At 57.0% G+C, this 21,452-nt stretch overlaps 7 protein-coding genes across 7 annotated transcripts; 4 read left to right on the top strand and 3 right to left on the bottom strand.

Moving 5' to 3' along the window:
- Positions 1–406: 406 nt before the first annotated feature.
- EX895_003300 (uncharacterized protein) lies at positions 407–1,626 on the top strand (the record flags this gene model as incomplete). The annotated part of the gene is made up of 2 exons (XM_029883898.1): positions 407–1,452; positions 1,548–1,626. The coding sequence occupies 2 exons, from the start codon at positions 407–409 to the stop codon at positions 1,624–1,626; spliced, it is 1,125 nt and encodes a 374-aa protein (XP_029739704.1).
- Positions 1,627–1,744: 118 nt separating this feature from the next.
- EX895_003301 (uncharacterized protein) lies at positions 1,745–3,874 on the bottom strand (the record flags this gene model as incomplete). Its single annotated transcript, XM_029883899.1, has 1 exon — positions 1,745–3,874. The coding sequence occupies one exon, from the start codon at positions 3,872–3,874 to the stop codon at positions 1,745–1,747; it is 2,130 nt and encodes a 709-aa protein (XP_029739705.1).
- A 631-nt stretch (positions 3,875–4,505) lies between these two features.
- On the bottom strand, positions 4,506–7,355 carry EX895_003302 (uncharacterized protein; the record flags this gene model as incomplete). The annotated part of the gene is made up of 1 exon (XM_029883900.1): positions 4,506–7,355. One exon carries the CDS (start codon positions 7,353–7,355, stop codon positions 4,506–4,508), a length of 2,850 nt encoding a protein of 949 aa, XP_029739706.1.
- Positions 7,356–10,676: 3,321 nt separating this feature from the next.
- EX895_003303 (uncharacterized protein) lies at positions 10,677–12,275 on the top strand (the record flags this gene model as incomplete). Its single annotated transcript, XM_029883901.1, has 2 exons — positions 10,677–11,325; positions 11,476–12,275. 2 exons carry the CDS (start codon positions 10,677–10,679, stop codon positions 12,273–12,275), a joined length of 1,449 nt encoding a protein of 482 aa, XP_029739707.1.
- A 764-nt stretch (positions 12,276–13,039) lies between these two features.
- On the bottom strand, positions 13,040–14,560 carry EX895_003304 (uncharacterized protein; the record flags this gene model as incomplete). The annotated part of the gene is made up of 1 exon (XM_029883902.1): positions 13,040–14,560. The coding sequence occupies one exon, from the start codon at positions 14,558–14,560 to the stop codon at positions 13,040–13,042; it is 1,521 nt and encodes a 506-aa protein (XP_029739708.1).
- A 717-nt stretch (positions 14,561–15,277) lies between these two features.
- Positions 15,278–16,360, top strand: EX895_003305 (uncharacterized protein; the record flags this gene model as incomplete). Its single annotated transcript, XM_029883903.1, has 1 exon — positions 15,278–16,360. The coding sequence occupies one exon, from the start codon at positions 15,278–15,280 to the stop codon at positions 16,358–16,360; it is 1,083 nt and encodes a 360-aa protein (XP_029739709.1).
- Positions 16,361–16,868: 508 nt separating this feature from the next.
- EX895_003306 (uncharacterized protein) lies at positions 16,869–21,245 on the top strand (the record flags this gene model as incomplete). The annotated part of the gene is made up of 1 exon (XM_029883904.1): positions 16,869–21,245. One exon carries the CDS (start codon positions 16,869–16,871, stop codon positions 21,243–21,245), a length of 4,377 nt encoding a protein of 1,458 aa, XP_029739710.1.
- Positions 21,246–21,452: the final 207 nt, after the last annotated feature.

A 21,452-nucleotide genomic window follows, 5' to 3' on the forward strand; every position in this document is an offset into this window, starting at 1 on the left:
GTATAAGGCTGAGTCAAAACCAACAGCTGCGGAGTGCTGCCTAATTCACTCAGACTAGGCCATCAAGACAGACCAACACTTTTCGGCGCAAGAATTCCACAGCAGCCGGAAGTCGGCCACAAACCGATGGGTGATTATCTGAGACTGAGACTGAGACTTGACCTTCTTACAGTCACTCCGGTGAGAGAAAGGACGCGGCGCGTGACAGAGAGACGCGTAAAGCACCTTGTCAAAGGGCGAGAAGAAAAATCGAAAAAGTGGAGTGGTTGAGGTGCAGCAACGCAGCGACGCAACAGGGACCCTGAGCTGACAGCGCAGAGCAGAGCTGCTTCGGCGTCTCCACCGAATCTGTCATTCATCTCATCATCATCACCACCCAAGAGCATCGTCGACCTTCTCTAGAAACATGGGTATCAAAGGCCTCACCGCGCTCATCTCCGACGAGGCTCCTGGAGCCATCAAGGAGATGGAGATCAAGACCTATTTCGGCCGCAAAGTCGCCATCGACGCCTCCATGTCTCTCTACCAGTTTCTCATCGCCGTTCGTCAGAACGATGGCCAGCAGCTCATGACCGAGTCCGGCGAAACTACCTCGCACCTCCTCGGCTTCTTCTATAGAACCCTTCGAATGATCGACTATGGCATCAAGCCCATGTATGTCTTTGACGGCACGCCGCCGGACCTCAAGAAGGAGCTGCTCCAAAAGCGATTCGGACGTCGTGAAGAGGCGCGTGAGCAGGAGGAGGAGCAGAAGGACGTGGCTGATGTGGAAAAGATGGACCAGCTCGCACGAAGACAGGTGCGCCCCACACGCCAGCACAACGAGGAGGTGAGGCATCTGCTCAAACTCATGGGGATCCCGTGCGTCATTGCACCCTCCGAAGCCGAGGCCCAGTGTGCTGAGCTTGCCCGTGCTGGCAAAGTCTACGCTGCTGGTTCTGAAGATATGGACACGCTCACCTTTGGAACCCCAATCCTGCTCAAGCATCTCACCGCCTCGGAGCAGAAGAAGCTCCCCGTTCACCACGTCGACCTGCCCAAGGCCTTGGAAGGCCTCCAGATGTCCATGCCTCAATTCATCGATCTCTGCATCCTCCTCGGCTGCGACTATCTCGATCCCATCAAGGGTGTCGGTCCCAAGACAGCGCTCAAGCTCATCCGCGAGCACAAGACGCTTGAAAACGTCGTCGAGCATCTCAAAGAAGAGGGCAAGAAATCCGTCCAGATTCCCGAACACTGGCCATTCCAAGAGGCAAGAAAGATCTTCGAGAACCCAGACGTGCAAAAGGGCAAGGATCTCGATCTCAAATGGGAGGCGCCAGATGTCGAAGCCATGGTCAAGTTCTTGTGTCAGGACAAGGGCTTTTCCGAGGACAGGGTGCGCAAGGGTTGCGAGAAGCTGCAAAAGTCGCTGAGCCAGAAGCAACAGGGCAGACTCGATGGTTTCTTCACGTGAGTATGACCGCACCACAAGACAGTGTTTCATCGACAGAACATACAAAGCTGACCATCCACTTTCTTGAACTCTTGCACGGCACTCACCACAGCGTCAAACCTGGCTCAACACCACCCAAACGCAAGGCTGAAGACGACAAGAAAGGCGCGAAAAAGAAAGGCAAAAAGTGAAGACCAAATAACCACCAACCCCCTCAACACACTCTTACATCTCGTTATCTGCCTCTTTTGCAATGATACCAATGCTTTTACTGTCCATCTCATCACGACAATGCTGTGCGCTCCTAGATTACACAACATTCAACTGCGCAGGCTGGGCCCTAGCCCTCAAACTGCCCCCCAAGCTATCCTCCAACACGCTCGTCGTATTCGTCCTCGTCTCGCGATCGATCGTACCGCCCGCCATATCCTTGTATAGGAAACTCTGGTACGACGTGCCCGTCCCACTCGCAATTGCACCGTTTTCCAGCACCGAATCCGCCTCCTCTTTCCTGTTGGACAGCGTGGCGTGCGGGAGAGCGGCGATCGGGTTGGTGTGGACGAAGGTGGATTCGTCTCCGACCATTTGGTCGAGATCGCTTGGTGCGGAGGAGAAGGAGGCTCGTCGAACGGTGCGGTCGAATTGCTGGGTGACTTGGTTGTCGAAGTTGGTGTTGGACAGGTAGGAGGCGGCGTAGAGCGGGTAGTTGAAGTCCAGCTGGACTGCTGATACGCCTGCACCGCGGGATGCAGTGGCCAGAGCCTGCAGGGCGTCTAACGAGAGGTTGCCTCCCATCACTTGGTCCACCTTATCCGCGCCGAGAACGAGCGACCTCATCCAGCCGTAGCTCTTCTGATCGTTCGTCTGAGCCGTCGCATTGACAAACCCTTTATTCGAGTACTCGGAGGTCTGGTACCAACCCGCAATATACTCGACCCCCGAGCCCGTCTTCACACTCCCCGCTACCCCAAACGTCCTGCCCTTCCTCAACCCAACCTCATACGTCAGCGTTCCATTGCTCAGCGGATCACCGTGCAGCTCTCCGCTCGTATACCCATCCACATGCTCCGTCCCCTTCTCTACAAGAATCACCTTTCCCGTCGTCCTCTCCCCCGACGCATCCAAATAAACCTGCACGTTGCCCGAAACAAACCAGGACGCGTCATTAATCGAGCCTCCTTCCTCGCTGCTCACGACGGCCAGCTCGAAGCTGTGCGTCTGCCCGTCAGTCAACTCGCCCAACCAAGGGGTGATATCGATGCTGTACGTCGGCTGGTCGAAGGTGCCGTAGTTGGCCGAGGGACGCCAGAGGAGCGGATTGATGCCACCCGTGAAGATGACAGGGTACGGAGCGATGTAGCCAGCGAAACGGCCGTCTATGTACAGCTGCACTTCGCGGTAGGTTCCGTGTGCGTAGTAGCCGTCGGCAGCGGCGTCGGGGATCTGGGAGTAGTATTTGTCCGGGATGCCGGTGTACCAGAACTCCTCGGTGGCTGTGCCGCTGGCGTAGACCTCGACGATGGCTCTGGCTGCGTTGCGCGGGATGCTGACGTGTGTCGTGCCGTTGCCCGCTGAGCCGCCGACGAGAAAGATCGAGTTGTCGGCCTGTAGGCGCTTCGACAGCGGGATCACCACATCTGCCGCGCGGTGTTTCAGCGGGAACGCTGTCGACGGAGCAGACGCGTGACCTCCTCTTTTGTGCACCCCGCGATGTCGGACGCCGCGCGGGGAAAGCACGCCCTGCACCGAAGCGGTCAGCTTGAGCGTCACGTTAAGTGCCCCCGTGTAAGTGGAGTCGACGATGTTGGGCAGATCAAACACCACATCTGCAGGCTGGCTGAAGAGCGGATAGTACTTGCCGACGTCCTTGCTGGTGTCCCAGAACACCCCCGCGCGCGTCGGCTCCGGATTGTCGAGTCGGAACACTTCAACGCCTTGACCGGTCTGGTTGTTTCCCACCCACACCGTGCCTAGTCGGTCAAACTGGCGACCTCGTGTTTCGCCGTGCACGTCAAGCGTCAGCCCCGTCCACAAGGATGGGTCGGCGCATGCGGTACCAGCGAAAGCGGAATTAGGGTCGAAGGAGAGCGTGGAGGGCGAGCCGTAGCTGTTGGCAAACGACCGGTCGACGAGCGTCACCGAGCATGAGTGGATGGGCGTGGTCAGGATGGGCGCCGGTTCGTGTACTTGGAAGCTTTCCTGGAACGAGGTCGTGTTCGGTTTGGAGGCGGCGGGGCTTGCAGGACTGTTTGCTTGGGAAGGTGCTCCACCGAAAGGGCCTGGCAGAGGGGGACCATTGCTTGACTTGAAGAGTGGAGACTTCCAAATGTCAGGGATTTTGAGCTGCTGCCTGAGCTTCGATCCTTCGGCGTGATTGCTGCCGACGACGTTGGTCGTGGCTACGGTCGCCGCGAGTAGGGCATACTTTGCCAAATGCATCCTTGCAACTCGACCAGAGGGCACCCTGCCTTTCCTCGTATAGAGCGCTGGCCTTTTGTACTTAACTTATACTTTCCGCTCTTTCTTGAAAAGTCTTGCACCCTACCTGGCCTTTATCTCGCTTGCAAAGCTAAGAGAGAACAAGCTTTGCCGCACAACCACGTCGTCAGTGTCGGCTTCCTCCAAATTATGGCGTCCAAGCGTCAGCACGTGCATCGAAAGCTGTACGGCCCACCGTGGTCCGATCTACGCCATACCACAAGGAGCCAAGTTACCTGTGTCTTCGTGTTGTTATCGTAATGGGATAGCGAGGGAATTCCACCAAAGAACCAGCAAGCCGCTAAAAAGTGAAATGTGTTTACCGACGTGCATCTCGGCTAACCATTCTTTTGGAGGATCGACGGCACACAGAGAAGCGTCTGTGCGCGACACACAGGCGGATATGCAACACCCGGCAGAGGGAGCAAGGCTCTTGGACACAATCAGGGTTCAAAGCCTCCGTGGTGGCCAGGTTCGGACGATGGCGCGCCGAAGGCACTTCTACGGGCCGGTCAACAGATACACCTTCAGACAAAAGCGAAACAGACCATGCCGGTCAATTCTCTTGAATAAAAGAAGAGCGGTGACTAACTCATACACGAGAAGCGACCCAGATAGCGCCTCTGCAACCGGCAGCAATCACGGCGGACAGCAATGCATGCCCCGCCGCCTGCTGCGACTCGTGCTCCACCGCGGTATCCAAATGTTCCAACTCGTCGTCCCTAAACTCCTTGATGATATCCGACAAGAGCGGCAGCGAAGGATGGACCTCCTCCTCTCTCGCGCCTGCCCGTTCCAGCAACCCCTCTCTCTCCAAAATGCTCTTGAGCTCCTTGAGCTGGTCATCGTAATGCTCGCCAATCACGCTCTCCACCGCCTCGGTGCAGGCCATCGCGCTCCTCGGCCCCAACAGCGCCGTCACGCCGCCCAGCACGCGCCCTGCCACCGACCAGACGGGTATCAGCAGCGATGGCCGCACATTGTGCTGTCGCAGCAAAGCACGCATGACCTCGAGATGCTTCTTCTCCGTCTGCCACATCTCGATGGACAGGTCGCGGTTCTTCACATCGCCCAGAGCGCCAAACATGTCGGCTTGACCTTGGTAGATTGTATTCGCCGCGATCTCACCCGAGTGGTCGACGCGCAGCATGTCTTGCAACGCCCTCTGCTGCGACGGGGTAAGAGACGACAGCGAGGGCGTTGATGTGGTGGCTGCGTTGCTGTTGTTGTCGGCGGTGGCACTGGTGTATACGTCCGATGCGAGCGGTCCAGAGTGGCTCGACGAATGGTGTCGTTTCTGTGAAGCAGCATCAACTTTGCGAGGAGCGCGAGGACGCGACAATACATGCAAGCCTTGACCACGATCAGTAGAGTAGGATCGTCGTGTCGATGGCGAAGGGGCACTGCCGGACGAAGTGGTGGTGGATCCAGCTTGACGCATGAACGCATTCTTGACGAACCCAAGCTCATTGATCACCTCCAGCCCCGTGCTTCTCGCCCACACCACCCCTCTTCCAACCACTTCCTTGGCCGCGGTCTTGACCAGCCCGTCCCGCTCCCTCTGCTCCTTGCCCCCATCCGCCTGCTGCTGAAGCGGCACCGGTGTGCCAGCGTACAGCCAATGCAGGTGGTCGACGGCGGAAAGCATCTTCTGGTTCTCCCAGTATCGTTCCCTCGCATACCCCTTGAGAGCGTTATACGAGCCGATGTCTGCTCCGGCCCCCAACGCCGCGCGTAGAGTCTTGGACAGCGAGCGAACATCGGCGATGCCCAGGTTGAGACCTTGCCCAGCGAGTGGGTGGATCGTGTGTGCCGCATCACCGACGAGAACGGTGCGCCCACGTCCGGCGCCCTGCCCTGCTCCCTCGGGTGCCAGTCCGACGGCAGCCATCGCACCGGCGAGCAAACCGGATGGAAGCAGAGACGAGCTGTTGAGCGACGCGCCGAGGTAGGCATCCGCATGCTTGAGGTTGAGCGGGAAGCTGGCGACGCTCTTGGAATCCAATGAGAGGATCTTGGGTGGCACTTCGCCTGTCCCGCTCTCCGGCAATGGGTCGCCCAGACCTCGCTCGAACCATTCGGCTTCGGTGGGGATCTCTGCAGCAAGCCACTTCCAGTTTCGCTGCGTTCCATCAGGCGTCGGGTGCTTTGTGAAAGTCACAACACGCTCAAAGAGCCGCTCGATGTACGACCACGGCAATCGGAAAGCAGCATCAACTAAACTTGCGAGCGGTTCCTCCGCAGACCCTGCCGTCTCGCGATGAAGCAGAGTGAGAGCGGCCGCCACTTCGGGTTCGAGAGTCCAGACCATGGAGCCTGTCGAATCCGAGAGCGGCAGGAAGGCGATCGTGCCGCTGGGCAGGAAGCGTTGATAGGCGGTGTGACCAACAGTAGGTTCGCCACTCTCTGGACCACGACATCGAAGCGTGCCAACCAGACCTCGTCGTTCGTACGGCCAGCCGTAGTCGCCGATGCCAGCATACTTGCGGACGGGCGAGTTGGGCCCATCGGCTCCTACGAGCAGTCGTGCCTGAACAGCATCGCCGCTCGAAAGCTGCACAGTTGGCCACGGGTCTTGTTCGATCGACGAGCTGCCGGCTTCGATCCTTGACCCAGCCGCAATCGACTCGACCAACGCCTTGTCCTTGACGGCGCAGATGTCCTTGCCCGGTCCTTGTTCAAGAAAGCGGAGCATAGCCTGCTGGAGGTTGCTGATCTCGACCATGGCGCTGATCTGGGACGAGGAGCCTGCAGCGCTGGAGAGGTCGGCAGAGTCAAAGTCGAGCAGGGCACCGGAGAGACCGTCCCAGACACGCATCGAGTTGACAGGCCGCAGGCGACATTCGACGAGGTAAGGGTACACGCCGATGCGCTTGAGCCAGTCGAGATTTTCGGACGTGAGCGAGATGACGCGGTATTCCCAGTCGAGACCTTCGGCGGAAGAAGAATGTAAGGAGGACGCTTGTGATTGAGCGAGGTGGCTTGCGCGGTCAGCAGCCCAACTCCTGAGACGGCTGAGGTCGGAGGCTTCTATCAGCGTGATGGGCTGGGTGTCTGGCTGAGCTGGTAAGCCAATAGCCTGAGAAGCAACGAGGTCACATGCCAGGCCCAGACCAACCACGCCCCCGCCCACTATGACGATGTCGGACTCGACATCATGAGTCGCGGCCGACGCTGGAGCTGTTGTTGCCAACGACCTTTTCGCACAGACTGCAAATGTTGATGGAGTCGCTGCCACGTTGCCGTAGAAGGCTGAGCGAGATGGGCCGGCCGCGGCATTGAGCGATGCTGAGTGTGAGGTTGCCAAGCCTTGCTGGGTCGAAAAGCAAGATGCAGAGATGGCGCCGCCCGCTAGACGTGTGGAGCGACTGGCCCTCGACAGCGAGCTCGAGGCTGCCGCGAGGTGGTGTGCCGATGTGGTGGTGCGTGCGAGTCTCGACATGGCGAGGAAATTCTAATTCGTGCCTTGGAGCAATGGGAGATCAGAGGTCAGGCATGAGCCGTGAGATATCCTATCAGCTAGATGGAGTAAGGATGTGCGTCGAACGGGTGAACCCTGGGAAGAGCAACACTCGCCAGACAACAACGAGGACCAAGTGGCCGAGCAGCGCACGTCGAGAAGATTATCATCTAAGCCTGAAAGTGGAGACACGTACGCGGTCATGCTCAGGTAATGCAGATCGCCTTTTCAACTTGGATCGGGCCGATAAAACATCCTCGGCCTCGATTCGAAGCCTGCCTCCGCACGACAAGCTTTCGGCTTCAAACTGTGGACGAGCAAGCCACTAAAACCGAGCCCAGAAGTTCGGCTTTATGCAGCTCGATGCACACATCGCTGTAGGGTCTTGAAGCAGTCGTGCATCGAATCCAGCTTTCAGCGCCGCTCGGTGGGAAGGCTTCCGACTGCTGTTTGGAGGCCAAATCGAACGTTGCAAACCCTGCAACTACCTCATGGTGGTGGAAGACCGGTCTGTTAGCCGTCCGGTGGCAAGCAATGCACCATGTGCTTGAGGCCCGAAGAGTCGAAGACCAAGACCAAAGCAAAAATCCTCATATGTACGATGGTGGATGACCGCCCAAGCATATCACCGACGCTCGAGTGTGCGATCGAAAGCAATGCAAGCAAGCAAGGAACACACACAGCGTGTGGCCGCAGCAAAGGGCCACGACACACCGGTTGCGATAGCGTCGCACCATCATGACAATGAAGGAGTAACACAGCTTCTAATAGACAGCTGTCGAGCAGAGACGAGCTTGCCAGGAACACCAGCTGGCCAACCAGAACGCGCGCATAACAGATCGAGCCACAAGCTTAGCATGACTGCCACTCATCGGGACAAAAAGCCTGTCGGCCAGTATCGGATCCATGATGCCGTTAATAAGATCGAGAGAGGCAAAGAAAGGGGAAGGGAGAGGGAGACAAAATATCAGAGACTCAGCTGCAACCGTGTCTTTCAAAGCAGAGCGCAGCAGAAGGCTCGATGACTCGTCGCTGCTGAGGAAATTGTGTGCTTTCCGCCTTTCCGCTGACGTTGTGCTGCTCATCTCGCGCCAAAGTTGCGAAATGTTCGATTATTTGATTTGACCCGAAATTCTGCTTGTCGCAAAGGCAGGACGGCAGAGGGAAGGTCACACTGTTATCCTCAAACACTGCTCAAGTGCCCGAATCCAAGTCGTGAATTTTCCAGAAAAATCGTAATCTTTTTCCGAGGGTGTGTGGTTTTGGTTTGTGCGCGGCGGGATGGAGTCATCCGTCCGGGGGTTGTCAAGCTGCGCTGCTGCTGTTGTGGACAGCTGCAATCTCCTACACTGGTCCAGTGCCTGGACGCCGGTCAAATTTTCGCGCTACAGGCTTAGCGCCGCGATTGCCACCAAGCCCGTTTGGTCCAGGCGCGGTGGTGACTCCACCTTTGCTGCGAAACCACCAGTCGCTCGTCCGCTGATTTCCACTCCTTTTCTTTGGCCCATCCTTCTTTCCAAAGCAATCCATCGTAGATAGCATGCCGTGAATACTTCCAGCGTTGCAAAGTGTGTGCTCGAAAGTCAGAAAGTTCCTACAAAGGGGAGAGGAGAACGGCCAAGTCGGGTGAGCGAGCGAAGAGCGAGCCCCGTGGCCTAAACGGTCGAACGGTCTCGAGTCGAGTCAACTAAAAATAATGAAATGAACCGAAGCAAACCACAAGTTGGGAATTCGCTAGCGCAGGGCCGCGCGATTTTATCTTTGGTTGTCTCCAGAGACGGTGCTGCCGATGCTCAGGGTCTATGGCCGCTGGTGTGCCGGGTTGCTGAACTGATTGACTCACTCGCCACACACACACACTGCTGGCTCCGCCCTTTCGACGCTCCGCCGCCTGTCTATCTGTGCCGTGCTCCGTCCAGCTCCTCCTCCCCCAAATGTGACTCACGGCCCAGCCCACAGCCAGTGAGTCTCGCCTATCTCCGCCACTGACTGACATCCAGACCCTCCTCGCCCCTCCTCCTCCTCGCCATCCTCGTCGGGCTCAGTCTTGGATTCAGGTCATCTTCTCATCATCACCATCACCGCAGCCAACACTCTTTCTCCACGCACTCGACTCAGCCATTATACTCGCCTCAGCTAAATTCGTACTCAGGCGCGCGACAAACACATCTTGGCTCGCGCTCAACATCTCTCTCTCTGAGATCTCGACAACCCGATCTTCAAAGGTGGTCTACTTTTTGCCACTCTCGTCGCTCTTCGACAGCACAGCCTTGTCTCTTGAGTCACGAGTGACTCCTGCTGCTGTGGCCTTTTCCCCTCTTTGACTGGCGTTCCAGACTCATCAGTCGGATCCCGGATCATTCCATTTTGACAGCCAGCCACCTCCTCCTCCGCATCCTCTCTGCCGTTCGTGTGACTCGCGCGCACAACTCAGCACCTATTTGACGGTCGACCTCCCGCTACCTCGAGAGATCTCTATCCTCTTTTCCTTTTGATCTTCCATCCGTCCTCATCCTTGGCATTCGACGTCGTCGTCATCGGTATTGCCACACATCCGCACACGACTCAGCCCACACCGACGAGAACAACTCGAACTCAGCTTCTGACTTCGACCAACAGCATTATTGCGACTCAGCCCGCTGCCTAGTGATCCACTAAGGCCAATTGAAGTAACACAACAACTCAACAGTTAACGTCTCTTCTCGCTCAGCACACAACGTACAAGCAATGATTTCCTCCATCGTCGCCGTCCCCTCGTGGGACCTTTAAGATTATCTTTCTGCACCCCAGAACGATCATCCAAGGTCCCTAATCAACCTTCTGCTGCAAGGCGCTAAACGCTCTTCAACACAGCCTTTCGTCGCGATCCACTTTCGTCTCTATACCGTCTTAGCTCTACCACTCTCTGCACCACTCTCGCCACCGCACTCTTGCCCATCCCCTTATTTATTCCGATCGGCTCTTGACTTGAGGTCGATCCTCTACGCTTGTGACCAAGAACGCTTCATCGTTCTCGGTTCCATCTAGCGAGTCCTCCTACCTCTCCAACGTAGGATCTCGCTCTTATCAACCTTCTATACAGGATTACGGTCCTCACCGTCATCCTCCCGGTCCCTATCTACGTGAATTGGTTTCGTCGCATCGGCCTCTAATCCTCCCTCTCTACTCTCACACCCGCCAAGTAGCAGTCCGTCACGCTTCCCTGATTTATCAGCAGAGGCATCTCAAGACTGCCTTGGCCTCCGTTCAGACACGCTCTAGCCTTCCAGCGTTCTGACATCCCCTTCACATTGGTCTGCAACCATGCAGCCACTCCATCCTTATGCTCCAACCGTGGTCGTTGATGGCGCAATTCTACCCGTCGCAGACTATGTCGAGCTCAATGGTTTCAACTTGGCCAGCCACACCACTGCCCTCGAGCAGTCGGTGCTCGGCAAGCCGCATCTCATGTTGAACGACAACGCTTTGGCGTGGCAGCCTCCAACCGTCTGCGGCAAACGCTCTCGATCCAGCTCGGATGCTTCTTCGTCGGCCTCGTCATTGTCGGCCGCCACATTCCACGCCTCGGTCTTCTCACCGGGTAACGAAGGATCTGAATCCGCATTTGACTCGCAAACGAGCGCGAGCGAGCAGACTCCTTCTTCTCGGAAGAGCTCGATGAACCAGGGCGTCGTCTCTCAGCAGCAATTCGAGCACCTTGCTACCTGGCGTGACGACATACTCGCTGCCTCCGAGGCTGAGCGTTGTGCCAAACGCATCCGTGACCTTCAAGGCGAAGTCGTCCGACTCGCCTCCGAAGTGGTCAGTGTCGCCTCGCAGCCAGCAGCGCAGCCCGCTGAGCCTTGCGGCGAGGCTGTGGCGGCCCCTGCCGCTCCAAGCGTCATCTCTCCTGCCTCGTCGTCCTCGTCCTCGGTCGAAGGCTCCAAGACGGCTCTCGTCGACTGCCTAGTTGGTAAGTATCCCATTCCTTGTTGGCTTTCAACGGCATCGTGCCTGTGCTCCCTCAATCCTTGCTACTCGCCCCTTTCCGCATCCGAATTGATTTGCTGATTCTCTGAGGTCGTCCCTACCCTTCCCTCTACTCTCGTTGACCTTTCCACAGACGCTGCCTGCAGGACACTCGACAGAGTTTGGAACGCATCGGTCCCAAACAGCTCATGTGATATGGCTAAGGGCAAGAACGCGCTGCCGCTCCAGGTGTTTGTACGCGAGACCCTGCGTCGTGGTCGCTCCTCGTGCTCCACCTTGCAGGCCGCTCTCCTCTACTGCGTCCGACTCGGCGAAGCTGCCGAAAGCTCAAAGCAGTTCTCGCTCAAGGAATCGACCCGAGGCGACTCTGAGATCCAAGTCGAGACGCAGGCCAGTTCGCCTCTGTTCGGCATGACCAAAGAAGAGCTCTGCCTCATCCGATGCCCGCGACGCATGTTCCTCGCCTCGATCATCACGGCCGCCAAGTTTGTGCAGGATCGTTGCTACTCGAACAAGGCTTGGTCCAAGATCTCGGGTCTCCCCGTCAAGGATTTGGGCAAGCTTGAGCGTGCTTTCCTCAAGGCCATCGACTATCGCCTGGTAGTGTCCGAAAGCGACTGGGTGAAGTGGACCGCCGAGCTTAAGCGCGCTCACGCTGCTCAGAATGCTATTGCTACTGCTCCCGCCGACGAGGTCAGTGGTGCCACTGGCCGACGTAGCAGCCTGAGCCGTTCGCAATCGGACAATGTCACGGGCGCGGCTATCGCCCACGACACGGAGCTGCGAGCGGTGAGCCCTGGCTTGCCTCCGCAGGTCCAGCCCAAGTACCGCCTTCTCGGCGTTGACTCGCGGCAGCAGCAGCAGTGCGCCCCGGTCGCAGACATTGCTCTGCCCTTCCCTCGTGCAGCTTCATTTGTGTCCGCCGAACTCTAATCCGGCCATCCAATTCGCTTGCTCCTCATTCTTCCTCCATCATCAACCGTCTCTTTCCCCTGGCCCCCTTTGTTGACGTCGACCCAGGATCGGGTTCGCAATTCGCAACTTGTGTACGATTATGCAGGTCGCTGGCTGCTACTCGTCGCCATCGTACGCACGTTCCCGTCAACGCAACCCAACCTTCTTTCTCTCCCCCTCTCACTTGCATCATGTACCACCAACGTCCCCACGCATGCCTCTCGACGCATCTCGCCTGCACTCTTTCCTCTAATCCCTCTTTCTGCTCCTCTCGCCCAACCATGTCTTCCCAACCATGTTTTCCCTAGTATACCTCGGCCGCCACCGGATCGAATCGTGTGTACAAAGTACGATGCTCTCGTGCTGCACCACTACAGCTGCAGTTGCACAGTCTCGTACCAGCCCGTCTCGATCCGAGGATCGGTCAATCCTCATCCACACCTGTACCACTACCATCGTCACCTTTTCGGCACCTTTTCTTCATCTCGCCGCCTTCGACTCGTCAAGACCTGTAGCAGCATTACGGCCTCGTACGAGGTCTAGTTGCAGGTTGAGACCTCAGCAACGAGCAGGGAAGGGTGCGCTCTTTCATTGTCTCGACTCGAACCATGCTTCCATTGTTGTTCCTTGTGATTCTCTTTGAAATACTACCATTTTCTTTACTTATGGCCTTGTTCAGCTTTGTGGCAGTCGGACGATGAGATGAAGTGAATCAAGCATCGCAGGAGAGATGGAGTGCTTGCTCAAGATGCAAGGTGAAATGTCTGGATGGCAGCCAACAAGGAGCGAGCCTTTGGCCGTTTAGAAGCGGACAAATTGATGGCAGGTTGGATGACGTTGAGCACCAAACCGCTCAGCCCATATAAAACTCGTGCATCTTTGATGAGGCTCAAAGCAGAGAGCAAGCCTTTCCCTTGTGTAGGTGCAAAGGGGAGTCGCTCGAGTGGTGGTTGAAAGTGTTGAGCTTCTGGCCAGTCGTTTACCGAAGTGGGTAAGCCGAGCAGGCTGAAGATACTAGCGGCTAGGCCAATGTCGCCGGTATGGGACTGGAACAGGGGAATTCGGATGTATCCCGACGCCGTCTCGGGGCCTTCCGAGTGGGCATCAGAGGGCAATGGCTCTTCTTCCCAATAGAGCGAGGAATCGCTTTCAGGATTCGAGGGCGATGGTGAAAGAGGCACTCCAGCGTCAAATGCCTTTTGCCAGTCTGTTCTGTCGTCTTGTTGCTGTTCTGCTTCCATGTTGGTTGTGTTGGGGCGGGGAAGGGCAGTGAGAGGAGTGAGGAAGAGAGCCAACGTCACACCGACAGCCCAAACGTCGACCGCAAAAGCGTCGTACCCTCCCATGGGCGAAAACAGCAGCTCGGGTGCGCGGAATTGACCCGTGCCCACTTGGCACACCATCTTCCCACCATTCCACTCTTCCTCTACCTCCCTTCCCCTCGTACGGCCAGAGTCGGCGGACGCAAGCGGATCATTCAACACGGTCGTCGTATACGCTGTGCCCAAATCGATCAGCTTGACCAGCCCGTTGTGTGCCAGCAAGATGTTGGAAGGCTTGACGTCTCGATGCGCCACCTTGTTGTCGTGCAGGAAGGCGATCCCTGCCAAGAGCTGTTCCGATACGCTCTGAACAAACTTTGCTGGTGAGTCTGACCAGAGGTGGCGTATCGAGTTACCCGGTCTTGAAGCTTCGCCAACGTCTGGTGTTTCTGCTATCGACGCAAGGGATGGCTCTTGCAACACTTCTTCGAGCGTAGCGGCATACAGAGGCATGACGAGATCCACGACGGCGCCAAACGGATCGGAGGTATCGTGAATTGCTGCGAGCAACGGTGCCAGGTTCCGGTGAGAGAGCAGGTCGAGTAGCGCAATTTCGCGCGAGATCGAGTGTGGACGTGGCTGTTCATCCGCTTGAACGCGCTTGATGCATATCCACCCCGCCAAGCCATCAGCCTGTCCCGCTGCTTGCGACAGAGCGAGTGAGAATGAGGAAGAGGAGCTTCGGCGGGGATCCGATGCAGTGGAGTGCTTGTACGGCCATTTCGCGGAAGAGGAGAGCGCTCGACGGTAGACTGAACTGCACAGACCGTGACTGTGCGAAGTGAGGTTGGTGGAAGTGATACGATTCCAATCAATACTGGAAGGGGAGGGGTCCACGGTGTGGGAGAACAGCCCTCCAACCAGGGATTGCTTCTGTGAATCCGAGTTGGACGAGGAAGATGGTGCTGCCAGGGCTTCATCGAAGGATGTGAGGAGCGGCATGGTTGGTCGCGGCTGATCCGCAAAAGCAAACAGGATGGCTGGCTGCTACCGGCGGTCTATCTACCCTGCATTTGGCGGAAGGGTGAGTGGCATCAATGACTACTTGATCGTGAATCAGAAAGTAACACTCCTCGACGAGCTCGTCTCGAGACCAACACCTTCCTCGTCTGTGGATTCCTGACGTTGAGTGCTTTTTGACATTTCCCTTTTTTTTGGTGCCACAATTTCCAGCGCTCTTTTTCAATTTTATTTACTTTCCATTCCTCAGGAAATTCCAACTTCCCCCACAATGAACCGGCAAAGCAAAGCGATGCAAAGCATGGAAAATGACGCGATAAGAGCAGCGAATGAGGGAAATCAACGCTTCGGAGAATAAAGCTGAGCGGCGAGTCATGTTCGCCATCTCGACTTCACTTTGGCACAATACACACCATTCATCTGCATTCCAGCACTTGTCCACCACAAACAAGAGGCCCCAAGCAGAAGCAGCAGCGGCTGCAGCAGACGAGTTCGGTGCGATTACATTGGTGCCAATCGGCTTGCACTTCTCTTATTACAGGGCGGATCCAGGCGCCCAACTTTTCCTGCTCCTCGCTCCAGCTTTGACATCATGTGCCGTCTACTTGGTGAGTGTTTGCGAGATCAGTATCCCTTAACCGCCCTCCTCCTCGACTGACCCCCTGGTGCTTCTTTCTGCTGTTGCCGTCTCGCAAAACCATGCCGTGTCTAGTCTTCAAGGGCGCCGATCCCATCCAGCTCTGCCACCTCGTCACACGACCTGCCCACTCCATCATCAACCAAGCCTTTGATTCGCGCTTGCGTCTCGACGCTACCCGTGCCGTCAACGGAGACGGCTTTGGTGTAGGATGGTATGACTCCAAGCCAGATCCTGAGCTGGGAAACGCTCCATGCATCTTCACCTCGGTCACCCCAGCCTGGAACAACCAGAACCTGCAACGCATCGCCGAAAAGATCAAGTCTCCTCTCGTCTTCGCTCACGTTCGTGCATCCACGGCAGGTGCTCTTTCCGAGACCAATTGCCATCCTTGGAGGTATGGCCGGTTGATGTGGATGCACAATGGTCAAATTTCGGAGTTCTCCAAGATCAAACGCAAGGTGCTCGCCTCTCTGCCCGAACCGCTCTTCCTCTTTCCTCAAGGACACACCGACTCCGAGTTTGCCTTTGCCGTCTTCCTTAGCCACCTGGGCAACCCACTCCAGACCGAACCGTTCTCGTACAAGGAGCTTCGGGATGCCATGTTGGCCACCATCAACGACTTCAACAGCTGGGCGCGCGAAGCGGGCATCCAAGAACCGAGCCTTATGAACTTTTGCGTCACCGATGGCCAGAGCATCATCTGCACGCGCTACGTCTCGAGCAAGCACGACCAGGCTGCCTCGCTCTACTTTTCCTCCGGAACCAGCTTCTACGAACACTCACCAGGCACCTACAGGATGGTCAAGACCGACAAGAGGGAGAAGATCATTGTCGTGGCCAGCGAGCCTTTGACGTTTGAAAAGGCCGACTGGATGGAGATCCCCACCAACACGCTGGTTTGCATTACGCCCAAGATGAACGTGCTTCAGTTGCCCATCATCGACGAGTATGCGCTGGGTAAAGGCGATCAGACGATTCGAAGCCCGACCTTTGCCATCAAGACGGGCTATCCGCCGAGCATGTCCGGCGCTACAGCTGCTGCTGCCGTTGCGGCGAATGGCGTTGGTGCGAAAGAGGATGTTGGTCTGTTGATGTCCAATCTCAGGTCAGCTCCTGTCAGAGGTTCGGCTGCTGTGCGATAGACATCCCGCCGAGCAAGTTCAGCTTCGGGCAAATTCACCCCCCTATACCCTTGTTCTCTTGTCTCAACGATCTTGCAATCATTTGTACTTATACTCCTTTCCATCCGTGATCAGAGCACGTCCGATACTTACATCAGCACCACCTACCGCTGAAGTGAATGCCCCGTTTGATGGAGTACGGTGTGCTCGACCATGCGCTTTGGTGTATGAAACCAACACGAAGTGGTTTTTCGCGCTTGAGCCATCTCGCTTTTTTTCCGGGCTGAGTTCAAAGAGACCCTTAACTGCGGTCTGGATTCAACGCCCATCCTTTCATTCGCGCTTCCCTTCATTCCTCTTCATCTCTTCCAACGTCGCTTAATCAGATGCCAAGTTGCGACAAACGGACTGGGCTCACCTGATGCTGCTCGTCATTGACACGAACTTCCTTCGTCGCGCTTCGTTGCTGCCATAATCCTCGTCGCCAGGTCACCGTTTGCTGATTCGGTCGTATTACCACATCTTCAGAATGCAACGCTCTCCAATAGACTCGCTGGATCCCGACGTCAACTCCTCGAGAGCAGGTGAGAGGCCATCGCAAATGACATCCAGTACTACTTCTTCTTCAGACTCCACCTCTCCTCGATTTCCCATCACCAGACTTGAGGCCACCGACAGAGCTGAATGGCTGAGCAAGACAGTAGGTCGAAATAGCGACGTGCGACCCTCCAGCGAACAACGGAGTCAACCCGCCGAATCGCCTTCCTCGTCGACTCCCTCCACTCCGACCACCGCAACGCCATCATCACGCACCTACCATAGCCTCAACTATGCTCCTCGCCAACGCAATTCGATGCTGCGACCCAGTGCGGCTTCAGTTTTTCAGGCTCACTCTTCGCAATTTAGCCAGGGACAGCCGCAAGCATCGACAAATGGTGCCACATCTCTGTCTGGTCGGATATCTCCTGCTCAGCCATCGCCCAACATGCTCTCCCCCAACACCAGGATTGCCTCGCACTCTTCACCCTTGACGGCCACTTCGTATGTCACTACCTCCCCCTCATATCCTACCATCTCGCTGCCGGATGCCCCACCGCCGCGCAACAGCTCTCAAACTTCGGCGACCGGCGCATCCGAAGCAGATACTGCCCGAGCAGCCATGGCTCGCATTCAGCTACAGCAGATGCAGGACGAAGCTCGTCGACTCGGCCTGACCGAAAAGAGTGCTGGTTGGCTCATTCTCGAAGCGCTCCAAGCTGCTACTGAGGGCGAATGGGCTGCGGTTGCAGAGCTTCTTGCCAACGGCGATGCGACCCTTTTGCTTCCTCGTGACCCTCCATCGGTGTTTACTTCGGCGTCACAGCTCAGCGCATCCTTCGCATACGACCACACCATCTTCAACGCCTCGTCCACCTCGGCTATTAGACCAACACCGTCGGTCGTACCCGAGTCGCTTCCCATCTTGACGCTGTCTGGGCTCCGTGGTAGCCTGTCTCGAGCATCTCCCCACGGCAAAGGATCAGATTCGGAGAGCTTCGAGCTCACCTTGCAGACCTTCGTCGTCAAGACCTCCCAGAGCTCCATTTCCAACCTCAAAGACGCCGGCTCACGTCAAGAAACGCTCGAGACGCTTGCTCCACTGCCCAACGTGACCACGCCTGATGACCCGAAGTGCCGTTATCCCACCTTCTCTCTTTGGGCTTCCAACGCACAGTTTCCACTTCCCCCGCCACTCAACGCACGCACAACGTCTACTGGACACCAGGTAACAGGAAGGAATCGAAGCCGATCCAATTCCAAGCTCAATGCGGCCGGTTCTAGAGCTTCGGCATCCTTTGCGAGTATTTTTGGAGGCAGTGGTCGCGAACGCAGACGACACGCGACGACAGAGTCAGCTGGCTCGGAAATGCTCGACGCTCAGAGGCTTTCCGCCAATGCTGTTCATCTGGACTCTGCATCCTCTCGCGCTGCCCGCCCGCCGCAAACAGAGACTGACGGTAGTGCGCAAGATTCATCTAGCCTGGGAGCAGAGGTCCCTGATGACGCCAACGAAGAATCGAACGAGGACTCGGCGAGTGCGCAAGACTCGAGCAAGGTATCAGCCTCCTTTGCCGACAGCAGCCGGAGGACAGTATCTGTCTGGGTCGTCGACCATCTTGTCCGTCGCTCGGCTGTGATGAGGACGATCCGAAAGACGCTCGATACGCGCATCAAGAAGAGACTCGCGACGGCAAATATCACAGAATCCATCTCCGAGGTTGTTGCCAGTTTCAGTGCAACCTACTTGCCGCCGGTGCCATCCCTCAGTGACGTTTCTTCTTCGAGGTCCGGGGTTGACATGAATCGATCTCGAGCCAGCTCTCCTGTCAACATCGCCAATCCCCCATACCTGGCGGATCCGGATGACATGTCGGACAACTTTCAGGACTTTTTCAACAGCATTCGTGATCAGCTGTACAAACTCGAATCGACTGATGAGCGGCAGTCGCAGCAGAAAGACAATACTGCTGAAGCAAATTCTGCCCTTCCTGCGTCTGCATCTCTCGAAGCGCGGCGAGATCAGCACGACCTCATTGAACGCCAACTCGAGATGGTCGAGAGTGTGCTGTGTGAAGAGGTCTACGACCGCATCTTTTGCCCTGCCACCTCTCGCGACCGATACCACGATGATGCACTGGCGTCACGCATCGCTGCGCTCAATGTGCTGGGTCTGTCGCTGCGCCATCTCGGCTTAGATGTTCCCTCCGAGCGGCTGCCGGGGGGCAACAAAGAGGTGGAGCAGAGCAATGCGCTCTTCGACGGACTCGATCGCATCGTCCAGCAGTGCGGTGCAGAGTTGCAACGGCTCGAAAGTGCATCGTGTCGTTCGCCGCACGCAAAGCTCGCGGTGTTGGTGAGGGCCCACAAGATTGCAGTAGAAGGTACGGCTGAGCTGCCCAATATCAAGATGCGAGATGACGACGCTGACGCCGACGACCAAGAAAGAGAAACGGCCCCGACAGCAACGAAGAAAACGGCTGATTCGACGAGCGCGGATCTGATCCTTCCAATCCTCATCTACAGCATCGTATCGTCCAATCCTTCGCGCTTGGCGAGCAACTTGCTCTACATCGAGCGCTTCCGTGCCGAGAGCCTGGTGCAGGGAGAGACGTCGTACTGCCTCGTCAACGTGCAGGCAGCCGTCGCATTTCTGGAAAATGTGGACGTCAAAGACCTCGGCTTGGACTCGAGTCAGATCGGAGCGCACCTGCGTGTCACTGGCGCCGATGGAGAACACGTGTCCCGTGCGTCTAGACAGTCTGCATACGACAAGGTGGCTGCAACGGCTACGCTGGCGATGCCAGCGCGGATCAGGGGCAGGTTGACTCAAGAGATTGGCGATCTGGCCGGCGCAAGCAACAAGGTGATTACGGGAGTTATGGGTTCGAGCATCTCGGCGTTCAGCCGCATGATGGGTGCCAGTGCTAATGGTCCCGGGGCAGGCGGCGTTGGTGATCCAAGCACGGCCGAATCGACGGGTCGAAAACGTACGAAGAGCACGGCGTCAATCAACATAGCCGTGCCTCGGGGTGGAGCCGGCGCGGTGAACGTGCATGCGTCGCCTGCAGGTGCCACAGCGCGCCCTCTCCGATCGCGGACTTCGAGCAGCGGGACGCCGAGCAGCGTGACACCGACAGACTATTCGCGTTGGGAGGAGCCGGGAAAAGAGAAGGACATGAGCGAAACTCCGACTAGTGGGGTAGCGGACAAACCCAGTATCGGGGATCGTCTCGCAATGTTGGGTCGGTTGGGGGCTTCTGCTCTGTCGTCTTCGCCTTCCTCGTCACTCGGATTGGGTCTGCCTTCTGCAATGACGACCGACGTAGCAGCGTCGAGTGCGGTGTCTGTCTCTGCACAATCATCGATCGCCTCGCCACGCACAGTGTCGCGAGAGCTGCCTGGTCCACCGCCGCCGTCCAAGGCCGCTTCGGCGGGCCGAACCACATCGTATCTCGCCGCCCAGCTCGGACGAATCACGACTGCTGCTCGTAGCGCGTCGTCTACCTCTCTTGCTGCATCGGCAATCGAGGACCTGCCTTCTGCTGCTGCGACAGCTTCAAAACCGTTACCTGCTTCGTTGCAGTCACCGTTTGCACCGCTCTCTCGTCCACCGACGGCCGAACGCCCGCTGCATGTGGTAGTAGCAAGTACGGGCAGTGTCGCCTCGGTCAAGATCCCGCTTATTGTGGAAGAGCTGTTGAGCTACTCCAACGTGCGCGTTCAGGTTATCGCTACGGATGCGTCTTTGCACTTTTACGATAAGTCGATCATTAAAGGACTGAACGAGACACACCCAGACGCTGGCTCGGTTGTGGACGGCGGGGAATACACCGTGGCGTCACTCGCAGCGGAGAATCTAGCCGCATCACGATCGCCCACTGCGCCACCCGCTTCGCTCCCGCGCGCGCACCTCTGGGTCAACGCAGACGAATGGACCTCGTTCACGCGCATTGGGGACCCTATCCTGCATATCGAACTGCGTCGGTGGGCAGACATCGTCCTCGTCGCCCCCGCCTCCGCCAACACGCTCGCCAAGCTGAATGCAGGGCTGTGTGACGACCTGCTCACCAGCTTCCTGCGTGCGCTCTCGCCGACCACGCCGACGGTGCTTTTTCCGGCAATGAACACCTTGATGTACATGCATCCGCTGACAGAGGTGCACTTGAAGACTTGCATGGAGGTGCTGGGGTACGAGGTAAGGGGTCCGGTGGAGAAGACGTTGGCATGTGGGGATACTGGGAGAGGGGCGATGTGTGAGTGGACGGACGTGGTTGGGTTGGCTGTTGATCGGTTCGGGCTGGTTAGAGAGGCAGAAGCGGAAGCAGGGGAAGGCAAGCGGAAGGAGGAAAGTAAGGATGGTGTCTAGTTGTCAAGTAGCGCGATGTGCTGTGACGGAGCTGAGAGGGGCGGGGATGTCGGGTGTAGGGCGACAGGAATGTCTCAATCAGCTGCGTGTGTCGCTTTGGCGGAACATGGAACGCTTTTATGTATCATTGCGATGCTGCGTAGTCTAATTTGTCTATGCGTGTCTGTCTAATCGCATCTTGTATGGTGAGGAGCTGTACGTTGAGGA

This window comes from Sporisorium graminicola, chromosome SGRAM_20 (assembly GCF_005498985.1).
Source record: "Sporisorium graminicola strain CBS 10092 chromosome SGRAM_20, whole genome shotgun sequence".
NCBI lineage: Eukaryota > Fungi > Basidiomycota > Ustilaginomycetes > Ustilaginales > Ustilaginaceae > Sporisorium > Sporisorium graminicola.